The sequence below is a fragment of the Sitodiplosis mosellana genome, unplaced genomic scaffold (genome assembly GCF_009176505.1).
Source record: "Sitodiplosis mosellana isolate CC-2019 unplaced genomic scaffold, AAFC_SMos_1.0 Smas_scaffold_1, whole genome shotgun sequence".
NCBI lineage: Eukaryota > Metazoa > Arthropoda > Insecta > Diptera > Cecidomyiidae > Sitodiplosis > Sitodiplosis mosellana.
The window spans coordinates 19,684,840-19,708,991 of record NW_022595244.1 but is presented as its reverse complement, the minus strand read 5'-3'; the positions used below and the strand labels follow the sequence as shown (position 1 = coordinate 19,708,991).

At 37.0% G+C, this 24,152-nt stretch overlaps 2 protein-coding genes across 25 annotated transcripts in view; one reads left to right on the top strand and one right to left on the bottom strand.

Moving 5' to 3' along the window:
* LOC129580405 (alpha-actinin, sarcomeric) overlaps positions 1–20,560 on the top strand; it is a 26,029-nt gene extending 5,469 nt beyond the window's left edge. For 7 of the 23 annotated variants that reach the window (XM_055470799.1, XM_055470805.1, XM_055470806.1 and 4 more), the window contains 11 exons: positions 708–949; positions 15,470–15,631; positions 15,750–16,004; positions 16,092–16,245; positions 17,561–17,646; positions 17,910–18,002; positions 18,095–18,445; positions 18,510–18,688; positions 18,761–19,732; positions 19,805–19,967; positions 20,057–20,560. In XM_055470799.1, coding sequence (XP_055326774.1) covers positions 836–949; positions 15,470–15,631; positions 15,750–16,004; positions 16,092–16,245; positions 17,561–17,646; positions 17,910–18,002; positions 18,095–18,445; positions 18,510–18,688; positions 18,761–19,732; positions 19,805–19,967; positions 20,057–20,215 — 2,688 coding nt within the window. In that variant the 5' untranslated portion in view covers positions 708–835 and the 3' untranslated portion in view covers positions 20,216–20,560. Of the gene's footprint in view, positions 1–25; positions 507–707; positions 950–15,469; positions 15,632–15,749; positions 16,005–16,091; positions 16,246–16,474; positions 16,642–17,560; positions 17,647–17,909; positions 18,003–18,094; positions 18,446–18,509; positions 18,689–18,760; positions 19,733–19,804; positions 19,968–20,056 lie in introns of those variants that run through there. The other 16 variants (XM_055470788.1, XM_055470790.1, XM_055470793.1 and 13 more) reach the window with 9 other exon arrangements.
* On the bottom strand, positions 20,512–24,152 carry LOC129580407 (exocyst complex component 8). Of its 2 annotated transcripts, none has more exons than XM_055470811.1 (9): positions 23,623–24,152; positions 23,364–23,519; positions 23,174–23,299; positions 22,865–23,069; positions 22,661–22,802; positions 22,209–22,556; positions 21,817–22,117; positions 21,227–21,756; positions 20,512–21,157 (listed from the first exon to the last, which is right to left on the bottom strand). In XM_055470811.1, the coding sequence occupies exons 1-9, from the start codon at positions 23,675–23,677 to the stop codon at positions 20,981–20,983; spliced, it is 2,040 nt and encodes a 679-aa protein (XP_055326786.1). In that variant the 5' UTR covers positions 23,678–24,152; the 3' UTR covers positions 20,512–20,980. The 2 variants fall into 2 exon arrangements, with proteins under 2 accessions (XP_055326786.1, XP_055326787.1); XM_055470812.1 differs by having other exon boundaries at positions 20,908–21,157; positions 22,865–23,066; positions 23,623–23,799.

The window sequence follows — 24,152 nt, the reverse complement described above, 5'->3', positions numbered from 1 at the left end:
AAAAGAGAACCGCGTTTCCCAGTTAGTGTCTTGACTCACACGAAACAGTTCACAAATGAATTTCACCGAAAGGCAATTAAACCAGAAGCGATCAGTGTGTATTTGATCGAGTACACCAATGCGAACTAACGCACATACACCAAATAAATGAAACCGAAATATTTTTAGAAACATTCGCATCGGCCCGATGAAATAAAAGAAAAAAGAAGCGAAAAATAACAAAACACACACCCATAGCATAGCAAAATCAACGCGAAAAGAAAATAAGAAAAAAAAACGAATCAAACAAAAAGAACAGTTTGAAAAAGAGTGTGTGTGATGTAATATGAAGATCGTTACGCAAGTTTAAATTTAAAATCGACCACAAAAAAAGATTTTTCAATTTTTTTTTTGTTCAAGTTTCCGTATTTTCGCTGGTGCTAATCGCATTTAGAATAAATATTGAACTCTTTTTATTTTCTTCGCGTAAAAAGGCGGTTCTCTTGTGCGATATACTGTGCTCGACGGTGTCAATTTTAGTTTCGATAAAAAAAAAAAGAATTCTCCCGATTTTCCTTGAGTCCTACGCATTTCTCTTTTCTGCAGCCGAAAATTGGAATTTGAAATACAAAATATTTCGCATGCAAATATTTTGCATTTCAAATTGCTGAATTTTCCGCCCAAATCCATTCAGTAATCGAATTTAATTTGTGAATTAATTTATGAAGGTGTCAGATATCTTAGGACCTCAAACGAACGAACTGGTTTTTTTTTTGTATTCGAAAATCCACAAAAACCCGTATTTGAAACAATTTGAAACCGAAAATCGATAATAAGAACACACAAACAAGTCAAAATGTTGGACCAAAACGGATATGCTGTGGATTACGGTGATGCTTATATGGAGCAAGAGGAAGAATGGGAGCGCGAAGGTCTTTTAGATCCAGCCTGGGAGAAACAACAGAAAAAGGTAAATTCCATGTTTGTTGTTTATTTTAGTGCATTTTTTTTTCTCGGATGTAAGTGTAAATTAAGTGCTATGAACCAAAAGTGAACAATGAAGACAATTTTTTTCTGTTCGATGGAACTGTATGTGTGTGTGTGACACGTGTGGATTTTCCGGTTTTGGATTACGTTGTGAAAATGCCATTTCCCTGAGAAAAAGACGAACTGAACAGTTTTGTGGAAGCAATTTTTGTGGTGCAAAAGTGATTTTCTGTAATCGAAACCAACATTTTATCCGTTTATATAAGCGATGAATCCGACGACGATTCAAAGCGAAAAAAAAAGAGAATAACGAGAAAAAAAATGATGATGATGAAAAACATATTAGAAAGAAATATACGTGAAAAATTCAAAATTAATCGCATCCCACCCATTATATTTTGAATCATGAGATTTTCTTCTCGCGGTGGCTATATATATATAAAAAGATGATTGGCTGCTCTCCTCGTTCCTTGCCGCTTCATACAAAAAAAAATAGACGATTTTCGGTTGATGTGTGAGCTTGCGCTATAACACATCGCAAACACACATTCAATGTGAGAAGTTGAAGAAAAATAAGAAAAGATGTCTAAGCGATCTCGCGGTGGAAAAGCGAAATTCAGACGAAAAAAAAAGAGACTCGTACTCACGGTCTTCGTGTCAGAAGAAAAGCCAACACGCGAAAAAGACTGAACGAGCGGAGAAAAGAAAAAAGTGTGAAAAGTTGAACAATAAACAGCGAATTTATGTATAAAAAGCATAAAATGATTCAGTTGCTTTGGTTCCGTTTTAAAATAGATGTGTTGTATTATACCGTCAATGCTTGGCAATGGTGCTGTTCTTTTTTTCTCTTTGGTTCGCTTGAAAAATCGAATCATCGCTATTTGTCGTACTGATTTATCGTACAAATTCAAATGGCTTGACCATGAGCCATTGAAACTGAGAAGCCTGTAAGCCAATCCTCTCATAGTGCATAATTCATTCGTCTTTCTACCTCTTTTTGTTGTTCGCCTATGAATTGCATTCAACTCGTGCACTCGAAGGAATAAGCAAATGAAAACAGCGCAACACGACGAGATGAGCATAAAATCGAATTGTAGCGTGTAGGAAAAAAAGCAGAACAGCCTAAGAGGGAGTGAGAGAGAGAGAGAGAGAGAGAGAGAGAGAAAGAGAGAAGAAGCGATTTCTATAATTGCGAGCGAGTGATCTATGCCTAAGCCCAGAATTTCTTTTTCTTTTTCTCAGAAACCACATTGAGTGGAAAGAAATTGAGCGCAGCGCGCATAATTTAACGACGTGAATTTTACGAATAGCTATATAATGCCCTTGCTTTTATATTAATTTTCGATCTTTTTTGCGATTGTTGTTTCGTTTTTTTCTCCCTCTCCATCTCTCTTCCTCTCCCGAAACTGCAGTCAATGTGCAATATTTTTACAAATGCACTCACGCACGCACTGACAGCACTACTTGATCTGTTTTGGTTCGCACCATTGAATGTAAACAATAACAAAAATGCGAACAGTAGCACATTCTTTTTCAAAGGAAAATCCACTTGACGTGTATTCAATTGATTCGATTCTCTGACGTTCAAGTTAACATTGAACTCAAAAGTGGGAAAAACCACAGCAAATGAAAGCATCCACGTGATTCTATCGATCTTATGCAATGGCAGTTTTCTTTACTCGATCATACGTTCAATACTCACTCCAAACACAAATAATGGGACTAACATCGATGAAAGAAAAAAACATCAAAACAAACAATAAGAGCCATGAGCATCTTCATGATTCAAGAGCAAGAAAAAACGGCTGTCACCGATTCGACAAAAAAAATAAGACAAATGGAAGACAAATATTTGAAGTGAGTTCATACACAATCGCATGTCAAAAGTGATACAAATTCCAGCGCCGCACATTTGTACTTTCGGAACCAGAAGAACACGAATGTAAGAGACACTGGGAAACTTTGAATAACGACAAATGCTAAACAAGTTATTAAGAAGCAGTCGGCGCAAGCGAATGAGACCACAGAGAGGAAAAAAAATGGTAATCATCAACGGTTTTGCCAACGAAAATACAAAAACTAAACGCACACATCACATGTGTAGCATGGCAAAAGTATGAATAATAATAGAAGAAATGAAGAAAGATAGAAAGAGCCAAGTGAAGCGCGCGCAAAAAAAATAACCAAATGAATTGCACAAAACAGCACGTCTACAGCTGAAGGTTGGTTAGAACTGATTTTGTTTAGTTAATTTTCGTACAATCTACAATCAAATTGTTCGCGAGAATCGGTCCAGTTTGTGCTGGATTCGGCGCAATACTAGTTGAATAAACGGCAGCCGGTCAATGGAAGAAAAAGTATTCTCTTCAAAAATTAAATTTCATCGCTCAGTTATACGATTACCGACTCATGCAATTCGATAGTCAAAATATTGTGCACAATAATCATGCTTAAGACGAGGTTTCATTCCTCTCTCTGTGTGTCTGTCTTCATCTCGTCCGTTCGATGATTCTTTCATTTTGGTGTATTCGATGGAGTTTGATCTCTTTTTGGGCGATCTCAATTCTTTTGTACGTGTCTCCAACATTGAAACGTGAATCAAATTGAATTGCTACGGTTCTTTGGAGCATTGCTTTGTTCGATCTCCGCGCATATCTGTTTTTTCTCTCATTCCCCTCTTTTCTCTGTTCATCGACTTGCCAGCGGAATCGATAAACGAATTGTCAAAAGTCACTTTTCAAGATCCAAGTGAAAAGACTTTATTTCACCGTGACTCGAAGCAAAAGATCAACATATAAATGGAAAACAAGAATTATCTTCGTGGCTTTTGGAAAGCGACGCACCTCAAACAAACATTTTTTTTTTCAATTCGTGATGATAAAGCATTGTGATATCGTTTCCGAAGGCGGTTTTAATGTTATTCCAATGGTTCTTCTTTTTTCATTTCAAACTCAAATGGAATTTAATAGACAGATCCTCTTTCACAAATATAACGTCCAACATTACATATGGGATTAAAGTCTTGGGCATTTCGCCCATAGAAAATCGCATTCAATTTGATGCAAGAAATGAAAAAAAAATTGAATTGAAAAGAATGGATTATCATTTATTATATCAAACTGGAACTAATTTCAATTCCACGATCTCGGGTTTTTTTTTGATTTATCATGTTCTTAGCTCGATTTTGACGTATCTTCATCATCTCAGTGGTATAGATAACGTATGCCATGACTATTGAAACGATAACGCGAGAAATAAAAATAATCAACAAGTTCATACGGAGATGAGAACAGAACGGAACCGTCGAAAGGAAAATGTTAAAGCAAAGAGAACGAAAACTGTATCCAACATATGACCGAGAAGTAAACTCTGTGTGCATCGTGTTTTGACTCAACGTTCGATACTCTTGAGACTAAATGAGCACGCGCATCGTTGCCGCTGTTGCTGTTGCTCTTTTGTTCAAAAAGAAATGGTAAAAGGCTAATAACCTGAACGAAATTCAAATTATCGACCAGAAAAGAGGTAACACATTTCGATCGCTTTTTATTCGTTGAATGTCTCACCTTGCGATTTCTAATTGATTTTTGAACCAAATCATCACACCAACAGAAAAAGAATACAGATTTACATGCGAATCGAATTTTATCAAAAGCTGATAAAACCGATGCCTAGAATCGATATCAACGAACCCATTAAAAGCAAATACGAACACTAGCAGATCAACGGCTGTGGATCTGAATGTTGGTTTTGATGAATCAAGCTACTGATTCATCGCAAAAGCAAAGCCACAAAGAAAATTTCACCACTTGGTTCAACAAACGCAGCAGCTGCGTTCGCTTAATTACAATACTGAATTGGCCAAAACAGCCCATCGACAAGATAAATAAAGAACCGACCAACACACAATACACACATGCAAGACAAAAGGCGGCAGTTTGAATATATATCCAGACAAACTGCGAACGCAACGATGATGAACTTCATATGCCGAAGCAATTTCAACCATTTTTTAAAAAAATTGCTCAAGTTTTTCCACAACACAACGCAAAATATAGTTATTCTGTGCACATAAAATAGTCAACGGTAATTAACATAACATGTAAAAAAAAATGCCGCACGAAATTATGCACGAAAACATACACTTTCTATTGAAATGCTTGAAAAAAAAAAGAAGAAGAGAGAACAAACACAAAAACAAAGCGCGAGTGCGATGGATTTGCTGTTTGTGCTTTCTGTGTTTTTATTATTATTCGAAATGACACAGTTTCACACATGTATCACTCACACCGTTGGGCTGACGAATTTAATGGCGATCCGAACAATTGACGCAACAAACAAAACAGCACACCAAATGAGAGACACATTCAGCGTTTTGTGCACATACTGAATGTCAGCGTACGCACACTTTGTGTTTGCTTTAGAAAATTAGGTGAAACTGATCGCTGTGTGTCGATCGATTAGAATGTGTGATTAGAATGTGTTTTACGATACGAATCCGAAACCGAAAATATATTTTCGACACCATTTTCGCAATCGATTGAGAGAAGAAAAAAAAAATGTTTCATTCAACTGTTGAATGCGATTTTATTGAATTGAAACTTCAACACCAATTAAAAAGCTAATCCACTATGTTTCGTTGGCTTTTCCATTCGCCAGCAATCGTCAAAGCGATTTTGTTACGATTTTGATGGAAACAAACCAAAGCATTTGAATTCAACTTTGGTTTTTCCCAACAATTGTTCCTTCGCTTACAAGTACTTCGTTTCAATGCAATCCGTTGTGCACTTTACTTGCTGCAGTAATAATCGCAGCACATGCAAATTCGTTGACTTTTTTTCTTTAATCCGTTGTGTTTTCGCATTGATCGTGCTTGATTCACGGCGGTATCATGACGACACACACACATACACATAGCAACGTGTGTCGAGCTGTTAGTTTATTTCGAAATTCAATACGCTTAATTGAATGGATTGTATTTTGTTGAAAATCGTTCTCAATTTTATGCATAAAATGCCTTTTTTCGCAGCTCGCCGATTTCTTTTTACCGTTCGATCATTTTGCGAATGCAATTTCATTTCATTTCGTTCTCATTTCACTTTATTTTTTTTTTTAATGCCGTTTTCATTTTTCAAAGCTGGAGAATATTGTCAATACTTTGTTGCTTGTGTTTGTTTCGGTTTTTCGGTTGATCGTGTTTGTTCGCTGCAATTGATTACGCTGCACATAAATTATGCCTATTCAGAAATTGCTTCCGCATGTTTGCAGGCCTAACGGTTTGCCCGTAATATCATGTATGTCAATCGAGACGACCAGAAGTGTTGGCTTACATTTGACATTTCGGTTTGGTTTGGTTCAGTTTGGCCTAAAGGCAACAATTCACGTCAAACTAAAAGTTCTGGCAGCGAAGTGGCCACGACAACGCCGTTGGCGTACACACAAACACAAACGTAAATTATTTATTGCATCAAGTTTTACGAGATTATTTTCAAAAGTTGTATGCTCAAGTCATTTTTCACCTCACAGCGATTCATCGATCCTTCGACTGGTTTTACCAATTTTCTAGCTGAAATACAGAATGAATTGTGTTTCAGTTTTCTGTTTTTCTCGGAATGATCTTGTGTGCCAAACTATTTTCAATGTTCACACCGAGCACGCGCGCGCGCACACACACACACACACACGTTGAACAGCATACACTCTATAATCATTACAGTTTCATAGATTTTTCGTGTAGGCGCCGAAAAACACGAATTGGGTCAAAATCATACACTGTATTTTTTTTCCTCAAATATTTTGGCTTCTCTATCATTCAAATACATGTGGTTGTCCTACCTAAAGCGCACTGAGCCGATCAAAATTGACATAATATTTTGACGTTGACTTTTGAAGTGATACACACAGGAAAAACGTGAAATTTCATGTTGCTGTCACTTGTCTTGGCAGCAACACATTTGGTACAACGAGCCAATCGAATCGAAATTTAATTAACAGGTTTTTTCGAGCACGTATTCATTCTGGTCAATAAACAGTACACTCAATGAATTTATTTTCGATTCGAGAAGATAGTCTGAATGAATTTTACGGTTCGACCGTGCGGCAATTGTGTTTAATCAACTTTTAATTGAATGGCAATTAAAATTTATGGATCGAATTGATGGTTGCTGAGAAACGTCAAAAGGCCGAAACAGAAACGGTTCGATTGAAATAGAGCAAATGAACTTATTTATCTATTCTGTAATCTTTGGAGCAATGTAATGTTTTCACTGTGTGTTAAATATACTTCAAGGCCCTGTCAAACGATCAAATGAATCAAAATGGAAGGAATGACTTTTATGAAATCAGAAATGGTGAAATCTGATTTGTTGATCATAACGAATTGAGTTCAATGGGATTGAATTTCAAGTCAAAGGTCTAGCTCATCAAATCACGACTGAGGGCCACTTCAATATCCATTTTGCATTTTATATTTTCCTTCAATCCTTTGTCACTTCATCACTTCATAACTTCAAGTTTGGTCGTTCGTGCTAAATGTTTTATGCGCGACTCACGTCGAATGCGATGACATATTAATGCTGATCAACGACTTGAAAGTCAGCAAACACATTTCGAAATTTCTTGAGTGTGATAAAAACGGGGAAACGATTTGCGCGTGAATTCTATATCAATCATAGTCCCATGAGTATCAGCAAGGTCAGTGTAAAGGAGATAACAGATTTACGAGAGAAAAAACTAGACCAAGACTACACATTTTCTCCTTCTCCTAATCCCTACCGATCATGATATTGACGACGAGAATTGACTTTTGACGTTTGCTGCTTTGTGTCGCAGAAGAGGGACGCGCGCGCAATTCTGCCACGACCAAGATTACAAATTCTCAGCGACTATAGCTTTACTATTTCCGCTTAGATAAACGAAAACTGTTCGATTTGAGTGTGCAGTGTCGGCAAATGTGCACAACTAAAAAGCTGCACAGCGAATGGTTCATGTTTAACCTTTTGACAAAAGAACAATAGAAAACTGGTTTTTCGCACACGATTTCGCAAAACAGTTTGGCGACTTACAATACGAATCGGATTACACTTACAATGACGATAGGCACATTGAAATATAGGCTAGAATTGCGTCGGTTCAACCGAAAACCAGTTTAAAGAACATTTAAGCAACATTCAGAACTGATCAAATTACTTGGCTGCGGTTTTATTGAAGGCTGCTCAATCGCTGTTCAAGTGTTCACTCTAAATAACTGATTTACGCATCATTTTAAACGGAATTGATGATTTGAAATGGAAACTATCTTTGTCATTTGCGTGAATTGTGTATTCGCAATATTTCAAGAATGCTGCATTTGCGATTGTTTGCATTCGCAGTCGACCGGGAAAACAAGAACATTGAAATGACAGCGGCCGTTTGATATCGCGGCTAAGCGCAGTGAATACAAAATATCACATTAAAATAATGCTGATTGTGTTGTGGACACGTTTCGTTGACTTTATTATATGTCACATGCATTCCACGTTGAATTAGTCATCGCTGAAGCATTGTCGGTCATTATATTGTATAGAAAATATTTTATTATTACATGTGAATGACTTCAGACAGCGCATTCAACGCACGGAAATGCTTCGAAGTCATTTTGATGAAATGACTGTTCTTTTTCATTGGTAAAAAAGTCTTGGTGCTTTTATTTGAGCATCGATCATATATCCATTTTAATACGAATATGGCAACAAATTGAGCATCGCCAATGGACAGAGATTTTTAATTAAACTTCATTGAGCGTATGTCATATTTATCTGGCTTTGAAATTGCTCCCAATAATCCCTTTATTATGCACTTTATGTTTCCGTCTCGTTTAATTCTCCAACATTCTCCTTTCGACGACGATGATGATATCAGAGAGGGAGAGAGAGAAGCAATCGCGCCACAGAATGGAATTGACTGCAATCTCCTTGAACGACAACGACGACGACGACGACGACGACGACGACGGCGATGTCGTCAAACAGATTTTTATTTATAAAGTCGTGAACATGAATTTTCTAACCGTGCCTATGTTCGCAACGTACGTCTGCATGCAAACTTATGATACTATATTTCTATTTCGATGTAAAAAATAGCAAAAAAATAAATGAAAACGGTCTCATTCTATTTTGCGGTCGTCATGAGCACGATGCAGAGTGGGTTTTTGCTTGCAAAGTTTATGTGTTTATGAACCGGAAAGAGGCAAATGTCGGTTTGAAAATAACGAATGGTCTTAAGATTCTTGTGAAACGATCAATCCAATTTGATATAAATCAATCGAAATCACCAAACTATCAATCCATCAAAGTGATCGGGACCCGTTGCAGTTGTGTGTTAGTCTCCATTATCTTGTTGCAATACTTTGCCACAATCGTTTTTATTTCATTTTCATTCATCACATTCTTCGCACGACAAATAGAGCCCATGTCCATAATGAATTGAGAAATCTTGTACGAGAGAACCACAAGTTTGTACATGAGTTTTTCTCTGTTTTCTGCGCATTCGCCTCAAAATCGCTCACAATCGATGCCATTCGAAGTAGAAAATAGAAATTTTCTCAGCATTGTTTCTTTTTCGTTCGCTCTCTCGCCCATTTCTCCTAGTATCTCTGCGCCACAGACGTTCGCTACAACGGAGACGCGAATCAGATTTATATCGCAACGATTTTGCTCCACATTCAATTACCACTCTGGATTCCATGCCACGTTTTTACCATTTTCGAATGATATTGCGATGAAATAAATGCCAGTAATGTTACTCTTGGGAACGGATTTTCGTTTATAAAATTTAAACTGCGTTTTAAAATACCTTTTTGCGTCAAAATGCAATTGGCCATTTTATGAACTTGAATGCAATTAAAAAGGAGTTTTATGGTCTGTCGTAAAGAGTAATCCTCGGTAATAAAACAAAATTCAATTTCTTTCCGAAAATTGTGACATTATTTTTGGTTCTGTATTAATAATAATTCGTTGTTGTTGCTGTTGTTACACCAATAACTGTGAGCCAGGATTGTGACTCAATCATGCTCAACTTGCTTGGAATGTGTTCAACATCTTAAGTCTGTGTTGGGAATTTAAAAATATTTCTGAAACGCCCAATTTTTAGCGGCCAAGTAATGAATCGGGAGATGAACGAGAAGAAAAATGTGTCTTTCGCGAGCTAGCGTACAGTAGCAAAAAGAGTTTTGTGTGAAAAAAAGTCGATTTTCGCTTTTTGGCCAAGGTGAGAAGAGTGAAGAATGAAGAAAATGCCGCCCACGCGTTATACTCCCAAAGCCTCAATCATGATCGCATTTAATTTCAGAACGGTTTCGCATAGATCGTTTTTTTTTCTTCTCTTTCAAAAGGCTCAAAGTAACAGCGACCAACATCAAGATCTAATGTAAACATATGTGCTCATATAATCGACATTTGTTTATGAGTTCATTTTTACGAACACAAAAATACGTACACACACACAGGAGAGGAGTGAAAAAAGCGGGGCAATTAAGCAGACGGACTATTTCACATATTTCACGAGAATAATGCGAGCGCTTGAAATTTATTTATAACATGAATTCCAGCTCTTCGCATTTTTGGCTGACAGTGCGCCGCTTCACGGCCATATGCTGGACAGAAAATAACGTTTATTTTTGTCAATGGCTTGTGATCATTGCGCGTGCGCAATGTCGAACATTTCGGCTCGAAAAATCGAGAAGCATTTAACATACACAAATACACATGGGCGTGCAAACAGGGGACAACAAAAATGAATCCGTTATCGAATTATGCCGCTGCTGAATCATACCGATCCGTTTGACTTGAATTCACGTTGACTTTTATGATGATAAAACGAAAGTGCAGTTAAATGGATTTTTTCTTTCGTTTGCAGCGCCTTCATCATACAATTTACTGCAGTCATTGACCCACAAAGACACCAATTGACCACATTATGGACGATCGCCATTGAACTACACAACAAGCACACCATTTTCATTCGAACGATGGTTATTGTTGCACTTACCATAATCTCTTTTCGGGCGAACATATTTATTTTATTATATTTCGGTTCAATGGTTATTTAAAGAGAAAATTGCTGTCGAAACAATGCCTGAAATGTGAACGTCGTCAGAAAATCGCGCACGAACGAGATTCATCTAGAAGAAACTGAATCACCTGAGCCAATGCAATTATGCATACAACGACCACGTTCCTTATTTTTTCTCGGCTCAGCGCAAACACTGTTTTCTTTTTCTTTTTGCTCTCTCGACCTTGACAAATATTTGTGCTTTTGCTGGCGACGCAAAGGCACTTTAAGAAAATGTTTTACATAACAAAAGCTGACGCGAGGCCCGTTTATTTGCATAACATTTGTATGGCGTGTGTTTATTCAAATTGAAGTTTCTGTTACAAGTCACCTATGGTTCTCTTTTTCTGAGCAGAAAAATGTTTTCTAGATTTCTTTTGTCACACGTGAAAAAAAAAAAAACAAAAGAAAAACACAGATAACCAATTTTGATTCCAAGATATCGTCAACATTTTTCGGTTCAATGTTCGAATCTATCATCAATCTTCTATTTGTTGTTCGGTTCTTGTTCTTATCGTGTTGACTCTTATCGTTGCATTTCATCTTTTAAATTAGTGGAAGTTCATTAGAGTCATGTCAAAGAGCTGTTATCCACTGAATTTGCATCTAAATCCATTAAGTTTGAAATTCATTTGCTACATTCGATGCAAAATAGTCAAATTCGAAATGCTAAACGGTAAAATTCGAAGCCTGTGAATAATTTGAGACATTTCTACCCAATCTTATGGAAGCATTCATTCCGATGAAATCCATTTGCTTCAGTATAGTTTCGTAATTTTAACGTGAACCAAATGAATCTTCACGGGGAAATGTTTTTTTTTCTCTTGAGATTTCGATCTAGATTATTCCAATCAATAAATTTCACCAAATCGACGTCATCTATTGCGCATTAATCACGATCCGAAACTCTGGAATTAATGGTACATTTATAACGTAACCACGACCACAAACATTGAATTATTTCAGCGCTCATTTATTATTTTTGGAACGCAACCAACTGTTGTTGTTGCGAAAAGGACGCTTAAAAATTAAGAAAAAAAGAATTATTTTTAAAAATAGTTCAAAGCAGTTGCATTGAGGCGTCGCTTTTACTTCGAGCGGAAGTAACAACTTGTGAATGAGTGTACAAGAGAAAATTGAATGCAAATTAGAGAAGCTCACGTCGCAAATTGCAACGAAGGAGATTGGAGAAAATGACGCAGCGAAGACGACGACAACGACGACTGACAAGTTTATCGCAACTGATAGAAATGCACATGGATCAAATTCATGGTTTAAACGTGTACACGTGCGCACACTGCACTTATGAATTGAACTAGACAATAAAAGTGGTTGATTTCGCTTGTTTTCTCTAATTCGACACTTCACGTTTTCTCCTTGCGGTATATTATATTGAATGTGTTTTTTCGGATCGGTGGCTTTCACAAAACGGCCAACGGTACTGCTTAATTTATTGATTTCTTCACAACACCGAATTCCAAATGTAGAACAGCGCATAAACAATTGGGCTTCTGTGTTTCTTTCGAAACCAGGATGACATTCACAAGCCGATCATATTCTATATCACCGTTCATTTTGAATGGTGTTCTTTGTTCGTTCATTGTCTGTGGCTGCATATCGTTTTCAGTGTGTTTTTTCTTTCTTCGAGTCTAATTTATTTGATGAAGCTTACTTCAGGCAGCGATCGGACAAAACATGAATGTCAAATTAATGGATGCGTTGAATCCGATCTCATTATGATAACATAACACTTCTTTAATGGTGTATCGAATTTTTTCATTTATTCAAAAGGAGAAGAAGAAAAAGCATCACATTCAAAAAGAGTGAAAGATATTGAAACCAGCTGGATGTATCCATATAAAACGACCGATCGAGATATTTTATACCAATGTAGAAAGGTGTTTTGTTTTGATAGTGCTGCAAATATTTTTCAGAAGCATGCATCGCAAGACTTTTTCTTTGGTCTGAGGCGATGTATTATACTGTTAGTTTTTTTCTTTCTGCGTCGAGAGTCACACAATCAGTTGCCGTAGCCAAACAAGTACAGATTGAATGCATAAATCCGGTGGAATCAGGTTTTTTTTACAGTATTATCATCGGCCGTTTCTAAATGATTTCGGTGTTCCATCTTTTCTCCGCCGGCGTTGGTTTTTTCTTCATTTTTTTTTTATGTCTCTCGATTCGTCAGTGCGTTTCACTTTGAATCACACAATTAGACATACAAATCAAATGAAAATCTACGTAAAAGCGACACAATTGCACACATGGTGCACTTGATTAGAGAGTCCGTGTGTCTGCATACATAGTAGTTTCACAAAATGAATGCTTTTTTTTCATATTCAATTTAAAACGTGCGAAACGTCCAATCAATTTCCCTGCAATCAATCTCACTTGCAAATCATTGCGAAAAAGCGCTGTGCACTATAAAAAAAAAAGAAACATGCCGTAGCGCGGCGATAAAACGCGACTCGTTTCAATTAAATTGTACAACTGAGGAAAATATATATACTGTCCATACAATCAAAATAATGCCCATTTCGGCCGCACCCAATGCCAATGCCAATAATCCCCGGCGCAAGAGAAAGACAGAAGAGAAAAAAATCACGCGTAATAAAACCATTTATAACCGTAATATTATTGGTTCTGTGTGCAACACAGACACACAATCACCGTGAATATGATTATTCCAATCGATCGCGACCGTTGTCCGTGCTGTGCTGTTCACTGGAAAAACCAATTAAATTCAATCGGATTGTACAGGTTTTCTCTCATCTTCGGTTGTACATAACTTTTGCTATCGATATCATCATGCTTATAACTTTATTAATAACGACAACAACAACAACAACAAAAACTGGTAACGCTGCAGTGAAATGAGAAACGAGTCTTCTTAATTTCATTTTTTAACGAAAGTGTAGACTCGAGAAATTCCTCTTGGCGTTTGCACATATATCAAATGAATCATTTGCCTATTTGACCGCATTTTGGGAAAAGTCCGTGTGCGCCGCGCCATGCAACGTTGACAAATAAACTGTCCAATTTTTTTTAAAATCATGATAATATCTAAATCGCTGTGAAAATCTGTGTTGCGCCACTTGGTTGACAAACACGCCATTTTCAACGTATACCCAAAACTCATTAACGCGGGCGTCAACCGTTTTAACACAAAACTACAATTTCGTTTCATCCTCCATTCAAATTGTATACACGGCTGAATTTTATTTTCTTCTGCTTCTTCTTCATTGAAGCAGCGAGATCATCAACATCTTCTAGGTTAATGAGTGTTTTTCTCTGCCCACTAATCACATCAGAATCACGAGAAATGAAAACAATCATTTTTTTCTTCTCGTTGTGCAAATTGAGGCGAGAGAATCGCATCGTATGCGCGCGTTCGCGCTGAGACTTTAGAGAGTCTTGAAAGTCATGTGAATTTTATTTCACTCTTTTTAATCGCACGAAAAATACGAAAGAAAAAAATCTTAAATTAAAATGCTTCGAATAACTTTTCGGTTTGCATCTAATTTCCCATTTATTCTACGATTTTTCCTTTGGGCGCTGCTCAATTAATGTCTTAATTTTGTTATTGTTTGTAAATGGTGTTTTTTTTTATTTGCATTGTTTGAAAATGGGTGTTCGTAGTGTGTTGTATGTCAGTCGTCAGTGGAAGCAGCCAGCGGCGTGCGTGCACCGCATTACGATAGGCAAATAAATGAATAATTAATAAATAAGCACAGCAGAATTTTGTGCATAAATCAACAATAAGACACTAGCCTCATCCGCACAGATCAACAAATTAGACATAGGAAAAAAAAATCCGCATATAATTCAATGAATACATTTCTCCTCCGAAGTGCATCGATTTTAATTAGTCTGATGAAGAAATTACAGTTCAGAAAAACAAAATAACAGCAATTAACGGTTAAATGGTGTACTCAAGACCAATTGAATTGTTTACAAACTTTCAACAGCCGCACGATGGATGATGATGGGGAAAAATGAGCATCATTTTTCCTGTCGTCGAATTCACAACTTTGAAAATTATTTTCGACAAACATGTATATTAGTTAGTAATTCGGATGATCTCATGTGCATCGTACCATTTTCTACGGATTGAACCCAAAATTGGCAGTTCAATCAAATTGCTTCCCATGACTTGATTGTTTTGGTTCATTACTTTTGTTGTTATTGTAAGAATCACGGATTTAAATTGCCCCCATAATGATGAAAGTAGCGAAAAAAAGAGAGAAAATAATACTCGTTTTAAACCGTTGGGATCACGCTTATTAATGAAGCATTGTGTATCGAAAATTCAGTTCATCTTGTTCACTGAGTTCGATCAACCAAAAATTGTGTGTTTGTTTTTCTCAAAAACCGAAAATTAACCGTTTAAATGTTTTTCTTGTTTCACTTTCGATAGACATTCACTGCTTGGTGTAACAGCCATTTGAGAAAAGCTGGCACAGCCATCGATAACATCGAAGAAGATTTCCGCAATGGACTCAAACTTATGTTGTTGCTCGAAGTCATCTCCGGCGAAACATTGCCAAAGCCAGACCGTGGTAAAATGCGCTTCCACAAGGTGAGTCACTTTCTCTGCCATTTTTGGTTGCAACATGTGTTACTTTTTTTCTCTTATGACAAATGTTTTTTTTTTTCTGCAATACACGTTAAATTTATAAAATTGTCGCTGCTTTAAGATTGCCAATGTGAACAAAGCTCTCGATTTTATCGAAGCCAAAGGTGTCAAATTGGTTTCAATTGGTGCCGAAGAAATCGTTGATGGTAACCTGAAAATGACTTTGGGTATGATTTGGACTATCATCTTGCGCTTCGCCATCCAAGACATTTCGGTTGAAGAAATGACCGCTAAAGAAGGTTTGCTGTTGTGGTGCCAACGCAAGACCGCTCCATACAAGAACGTCAACGTACAAAACTTCCATCTCAGTTTCAAGGTGAGTTACAATCGAATGCTTGAAAAAATGATTGAAAATGTACAATTTTCGATTTATAAATTATTATTTTTTAAATTAAAATTGTAGGATGGTCTTGCGTTCTGTGCATTGATCCATCGTCACAGACCCGACTTGATCGATTACGGTAAATTGTCGAAGGATAATCCATTGGAGAACTTGAATACAGCATTCGATGTTGCTGAGAAATACTTGGATATCCCAAGAATGTTGGATCCAGAAGGTAAACTAATCAATTTTACGGCATTCGATGCAGTCTTTATTTTAAAAAAAAAACTATCTTTTCTTTTCTTTCAAACAACATAAAAAAAAATTTCTCTCTTTCACTTCTGGTGATGGTTTCATAAAACACACACACACATATACATACGTACACAAACGATTTGTTTGATGACAATTGCAAAATTGGACGATAAAAAAAACGAACATTGAACGCTGGTGCAATGAAACAGATTTGATTAATATAGCGAAGCCTGATGAAAGAGCTATTCTTACATACGTCTCGTGCTACTACCACGCGTTCCAAGGAGCTCAACAGGTTAACCCAGAGCCACTTCAACAACCACAAGCTCCCTACCAATCATACCAACCACAACCATACTACAATAACCGAGATAATGTGACTAAATCGTTCCACCCTCACAGCACAAAATACAATTTGATTCGACCAGATCAGACCAAAAGAAAAAAAAAAAAAAACAAACAAACAGATCTATACAAAATTCCACACACAAAGACATATACAAGAAAAAGATTATTCAATACTCCGAAGGAAATCGAACGCTTCCATTCTTTTTCTCATTTAATTATCTTTTTTTCTCGATCAATTGTGGCCGCAGTTTTCAGTGTGCATTTCTGGCATTTTCTTGACGGAGATTATTTACAGCGCTGCTTTGCCAACTTCAATAACCAACCGTTTTCATGACATTTCCATAACAGAAACTCTGAATTAAGAAAACTCCTTTGCCGATCATTTCTAATTCAAATTCCTAATAATAATACGAACTGAAAACTAAACGTCGATTAATAATTCCAAAGTTTTGGTTTTGAATTTAAAAATGGAGAATTTTCAATTTACAACAAAAAACAAAATTGATTAAAAAAGAGTTTCAACATTTCATTCAACTAAAACGTCGGAGTATCCTCCACCTAAAAAGAACGCCGCCGATTTTTGTACAGACTTATTAAACACAATACACACCACACACACACATAACACACTCTTGCTCATGACTTTTGCCGAATTTTCGACTCATCGCATGAACTAAACCGCAACTAATTCAAATCCCACTAACGACAAACTCAATCTCTCCGTTTTCAAAGTGTTCTGTCGCTTTCTTTGTTGTTTGAACGAGATTTTTTTTTAATTACCACTTTTTTTCTACAATTTTTGATTTATGAATATTCATCGCCGTTCGGTGATTTCCTTTTGAATCTAACAGATTTTTTGCATTTGTTTTTTCTTTTGCGCTTAAATTAACCCGTTTGTTTGATGTTGTTTTCTTCTTTTTTTTTCTGTGTGAATCAATAAATTATAGATTTGATTAATATAGCGAAGCCTGATGAGAGAGCTATTCTTACATACGTATCGTCATATTATCATTGCTTTAGTGGAGCTCAAAAGGTATTTCATTTTTTTTCGCAATCGAAATTTGTCTACAGGTCGGCAAAAAAAAAAAATCAAAATCGAACGAGGAACGCTGGATTATTGCAGTTCGAAATAGGAAATTGAACTAACAACTCGTTTTGAATGCTCTGTTTTTTGCATACTTATTTGTTCCTGAATTGTATTTTTCTGTATATGTCCCCTTTTAGTTTGGAATATTTGTTTGAAATCCCCTTTGATTGAATGAATAGAAACTAATGTTGCAAATTTTCAATGATTAGGCCGAAACTGCAGCTAACCGCATCTGCAAGGTGTTGAAGGTGAACCAAGAGAATGAGCGTCTCATGGAAGAGTATGAACGTTTGGCCAGTGATGTAAGTTTCTATTTGCTATTCCTATTTATGTTGCTTCCTCTGTCAATTTTTATGATTGAAAATTTCCTAATGGCTTCCTAATTCACTTTCAGTTGCTTGACTGGATTAAACGTACTATGCCATGGTTGAACTCGCGTCAAGCCGACAACTCGTTGGCTGGAGTTCAAAAGAAATTGGAGGACTACCGTACGTATCGTCGCAAGCATAAGCCACCACGTGTTGAACAAAAAGCAAAATTGGAAACCAATTTCAATACTTTACAAACGAAATTGCGTTTATCGAACCGTCCAGCTTACATGCCAACCGAAGGAAAAATGGTTGGAGATATTGGCAACGCCTGGAAGGGCTTGGAATTGGCCGAAAAAGCATTTGAAGAATGGTTGTTGGCTGAAACCATGCGTTTGGAACGTCTTGAACATTTGGCCCAAAAGTTCAAGCACAAGGTAATCAAATTTGCACCCTTTTCAATGGAATCTGTTGATTTTTGACGACCGTTTCGTTGTTTAGGCCGATACGCACGAAGATTGGACTCGCGGTAAGGAAGAGATGCTTCAATCGCAAGACTTCCGTCAATGCAAATTGAACGATTTGAAGGCCTTGAAGAAGAAGCACGAAGCTTTCGAATCCGACTTGGCCGCTCACCAAGATCGCGTTGAACAAATCGCTGCCATTGCCCAAGAGCTCAAGTGAGTGTCAACACACTTTAAAATTATTCACTTTCAGTAACAGCTAATGTGTGTGTTTCATTTTTTATTAAGCACTCTTGAATATCACGACTGTGTGTCGGTCAATGCTCGTTGCCAACGCATTTGCGATCAATGGGATCGTCTCGGTGCATTGACACAACGTCGCCGTCAAGCGCTCGACGATGCCGAGCGCATTCTCGAGAAGATTGACATCTTGCACTTGGAATTCGCCAAACGTGCGGCTCCATTCAACAACTGGTTGGATGGAACACGCGAGGATCTTGTTGACATGTTCATTGTTCACACAATGGAAGAAATCCAAGGCCTCATCCAAGCTCACGATCAATTCAAAGCCACTTTGGGCGAAGCCGATAAGGAATACAATGTTATCGTTGGTTTGGTACAAGAAGTCGAAAGCATAGTCAAACAACACCAAATCCCAGGCGGTTTGGAGAACCCATACACAACATTGACCGCACACGACTTGAACCGTAAATGGTCGGAGGTGCGTCAATTGGTGCCACAACGCGACCAAACATTGTCCAACGAATTGCGCAAACAACAAAACAACGAAACATTGCGTCGCCAATTCGCCGAAAAGGCCAATGTTGTTGGACCATGGATCGAACGTCAAATGGATGCGGTCACATCCATTGGCATGGGCTTGCAAGGCTCTCTCGAAGATCAAATGTACCGCTTGAAAGAATACGAACAAGCCGTTTTTGCCTACAAACCAAATATGGAAGAATTGGAGAAGATCCATCAAGCCGTTCAAGAGTCGATGATCTTCGAAAATCGTTACACGCACTACACAATGGAAACGTTGCGCGTCGGATGGGAACAATTGCTCACGTCCATCAACAGAAATGTCAACGAAGTTGAAAATCAAATTTTGACCCGTGACTCGAAGGGAATTACACAAGAACAATTGAACGAATTCCGATCAAGCTTCAATCACTTTGACAAAAACCGAACTGGCCGCTTGGCACCAGAAGAATACAAATCATGTTTAGTATCATTGGGCTACTCGATCGGTCGCGATAGGTAAGCACACAAATTTCACCACCTTATTGGACGAAATATGTACTCACCATTGACCATTTATTCATATTACAGACAAGGTGAATTAGACTTCCAACGTATTTTGGCCGCTGTCGATCCAAACTCAACTGGCTACGTACACTTTGACGCTTTCTTAGATTTCATGACCCGCGAAAGCACCGACACTGACACTGCTGAACAAGTTATCGATTCATTCAGAATTTTGGCTTCCGACAAGGTACGTTCTACTCTTATACCACTACATCGATCGAATGTGTGTTTTTGGATTTGAATCAATTCAAACGATATTCCTGTCTCTGTTTTCAGCCATTCATTTTGCCAGACGAATTGCGTCGTGAATTGCCACCAGATCAAGCTGAATACTGTATTCAAAGAATGCCACCATACAAAGGACCAAATGGTGTTCCAGGGGCATTAGACTATATGTCATTCAGTACAGCACTCTACGGTGAAAGTGATTTGTAAACATCATCAATCAATCAAAGCGAAAGAGAGAAAAAAAAAGAAAGAAACAAAAAAAAAACATACTTCATTTGAACTGGAAACAATTCGAAATTGTCACATTTTATGACGAGATGCGAATTTTTTATTCGCACTCATTGGCAACATAACATCGATTTCATAAATTTTTTTTTTTTTTAATCCACACCATGTCTACGTCACCATATAAATTACGCAAATCCAAAACCACAACAATATAGAACAACGGAAGCAATTATTCAAACAAATAAAAAAGAATTGTCTTATATTATTTATTTAAAAAAAAAAAAATACGAATAAAAGAGCAGAACAATTATTATTTAATTTAAATGATTTTATTTTTTAATTTAAACAACAAGAACAACAAAATGAAAAATCAGATTTTTGTGCGATTGATCTAAGCAGTCATTTTATTATTTGATATTTCGCACGCAACAAAACACAAAATTGACTCATTCTATACGAAAACGAATTTTGATCATGCGAAATAAACATAACAAAAAAAGGATCATTTAACTATTTCTTATTATGTAAAAATATCAAAACGAACTATGATCATATAAAAATAAAGGGAAAATTTGCAAAAAAAAAAAAATAAATCGACGTCTTTTATTTGAATCGGGGAATTTGGTCGGGAACTCATTTGATTTAGAGGAAAAAAACACAGAACACCGCTATTTCAATTAACTATTATCTTTATTGTAATATTTGATTAACGTTCGAATACAATAACACCATGAGACTGAATTCTTAGAGAACATCAGTTTTATAGATACTTCGGGGCTTGGGCTTGGGTGGTCCCCTTAGTTGATTCAATAATTCGGACAAATGCTCACACTTGCTTCCACTCGTCTTTTGATATTTCGAAATAGCAACTGGTAATAACGTTTCTACCAAATAGTTATTGTTTTTCGACACGAAATTCAACTGAAATAGATAATAGAAAATGAGTCACAGCTTGTGTAGAATTTTAAAGGAAATGTTAATTCAACTTACATCAACAGTAACATTTGGATTTGGTTTACTAGAGTATTGAGCCAAAAACAGGTCACGTAACAGAGTTTGTGTATGTGATCGCATCGCTTCCATTTTACCAAGGGTGGCACAACTTTCGCAAATCGATAGAAAGTGACGGCAAAAATTGATTGTTGATTGTGTTAAATTGATCCAGGTATCGCCGGTGACTTGTGATTTCATATCAATGCCCAATGCATCCAAATCACGAAGAACGCTACGAAGGTTTGATTTAGTTTGTAAATTATACGGTTGCCACACTTTTTCGGTACGGCTGATTGTGTCAATTAAACGTTCACGCGATTCTTTGAGTATATCTTCCAATGTTGTTCTCAGCAAGCCCTCCAGATGATACAGCAAGTCCAAACCGATCTCTGACAATTTAGCACAAGGTTCTCGCACTCCATCCACACATTTCGCAACGGCTTCTAACTGTGAACCTTTGGTGAGGTAGTGTTTTATGAGCTGTGATGCAAAATATTGCAGCTCATAATTACACCAGACAACCAAAGCTGTAAGTAATCTTTGATTAACAAAAATTCAATTCAAATTTGAAATCGTTCTTCACTTACTACTCATGCACGCTCCTTTGTTCTTGAAGGCTTTGAGAAATTCACTGGCCACTTGGGCCAAATCGCAGAAGAACAATTGTGAAATTTCCAAATTATTGCGACGCGCCTGACGCTGCGATGATCGAATGGCGGCGGTACATACTTTTAACATGGTTCCACATGCTTCACGATCTTTGTTCATGTCGGCTAATAACTTAAGTTTGACACGAGATGACACCAACGCTGCGTATAGGCTTCGTGTTTGACAATTCGACAATTCATCGAGGAGCACATTTGAGAGGTCATTTTTGAGTTGTTTCACCTATAACAACGTTAGAACATTCAAGAACTTGTTGAAATCGTTTACCAGGGGGAAATTTAGAATAGAGCTGAAAACGCTTCAACCATCTCACCTTCTGGATAATTTCGGTGGCATTGTGAAATGTATTATCCTTGACAAAATATTCTTCGCACTTTGTGATCAAAGCCAGAGCTTCCTCAAAATGACGTTGTGCGATTAGTGTGTGAATTTCCTCTTGTGCCGATGCCACCCATTCTGGAGCATATCTCAAGTTTACTTCAACTTCGCTAACAGTGGATGTTGGACTAACGGTGGCTTCACTCGCTAAACTAGTTTTTGTTGTGGATTTTGGAACTTCAGTTGTACTCACTTGCCGACTCGGCGGCTGCGGTGCAGGTGTCTTTTTCTTCTTCAGTTGTTTAAACTTTAAGGCCACTTCAAATTTATCGATCCACTCGTTCTGAAAATGGGAAATGATTCTCATATGCATTAAATAATTTTGGGGAGAAGGGTAGAATATTGCAATTTCCATTCACGGATATCAATCAGAAAATGTCCTTTTACCTTTGTCGTTGGGCTAATGCACTGAAATATCTTGGAATCTTCTGGTGTGATGACATTTATTGCATTTTTCACACCATCCAAATCTTTTATATTGATAACAGCAATTTTTGTGGCATCGTACTGAGCAGCATATTCTAATTTTCTTTTTAAAACAAATCAAAATTAGCTTTTTTTCCGGGGAAAATCACAACATTTTCAACATACTTGTCATGTTTCACCTTCCCAACGATTAAAAGGTCATTCAATAGGAAGAAGTAAACGCGGCAAATCGGACGGTAGCTTTCTGGATCCAATTCGATTAAAGCACCTTCATGCAGAAATGTTTTGTTTTCCAAATTCCCATTGAATCCGATCAACGACTCCTGTATGGCAGAAAGTGCCTTTTTGTTTTGTATATCTTTGTCGACTTCTGAATTTTTTTTTGAATTGGAATCAATTAATTTGTGTAACCAAAAGTAAGTAAGTATCAATTATAATTTGTAATGAGAAAACCGGTTTTTCAATCTAGGTTACCATTTGTAGGTTCGTCCATTAAGACGCCTCTAGTGTCTTCAATAGAATTCTGCTCTCGCAGTGTGGACAAAATGTTTCGCTGCTCGATCAACAAATGTGACAATTGATACATCTCCGATTCCAAATCTGTAAGGAAGATGTTTCATATTAAACTTTGATTTGAACACATTTAATGACATTGAACAAATACGTGAAATTTCTTTTGCCGTTTCGATGAACTGCATGTAATTGGCGTAGACATGTTTTTTCAACGTTGATGAAGTTTGTTCGCCGTATGATTGAATCTTTGATTTGCATTGTTGAAGAGCCGCACCGCCCACACATTCCTGTACCATTTCTTTCACATCTAAATAGAGATGCGGGCAAAAGATCATTATTATTGTTTATAAAACACATCACAACTCATCGGTCCCAACATATTTAACTTTTATTTCGTAGTCACAACTTACATCTCTCCGCTTTGAAATCACTTTCGTCGAACGCTTTCATGTTTGGCTCAGGCATTTTGAATAATTACTTCAAAATCGTGTATACACGAAATATTATTTTCACAAATATTATGAAAACATCAAAAAATAAACTTTGCCAATGAAAAATTCTGATAGATGTGTACATAAAAACGATGACGTTTCGAGTCTCAGTTTGACAGTTTGGATTTTCATACGATGACAGTTCTGAACAGTTGGAATTTACAAGTGATTTTTACACGAAGAAAAATTGTTGTTTATTTCAGTCGATGAATTTCTATGAAAATATTTGCTCTGTTTAAGACGAAAACAGAAGTTTTTCCATTGCAATGTAACATTTTATTTCAAAACGCACACATTTGGAAATCAAGTTAGGTCCATTTTTAACAGTGTATCATTGTTTACAGTACATGCGACCGATAGATTGTTTCGTGAGTGTTACATAGATGCGTCTCTTTCGCACGCCTTCAATTGTCAAACCCGCACTTCAAAACATACACGTACATATAGTT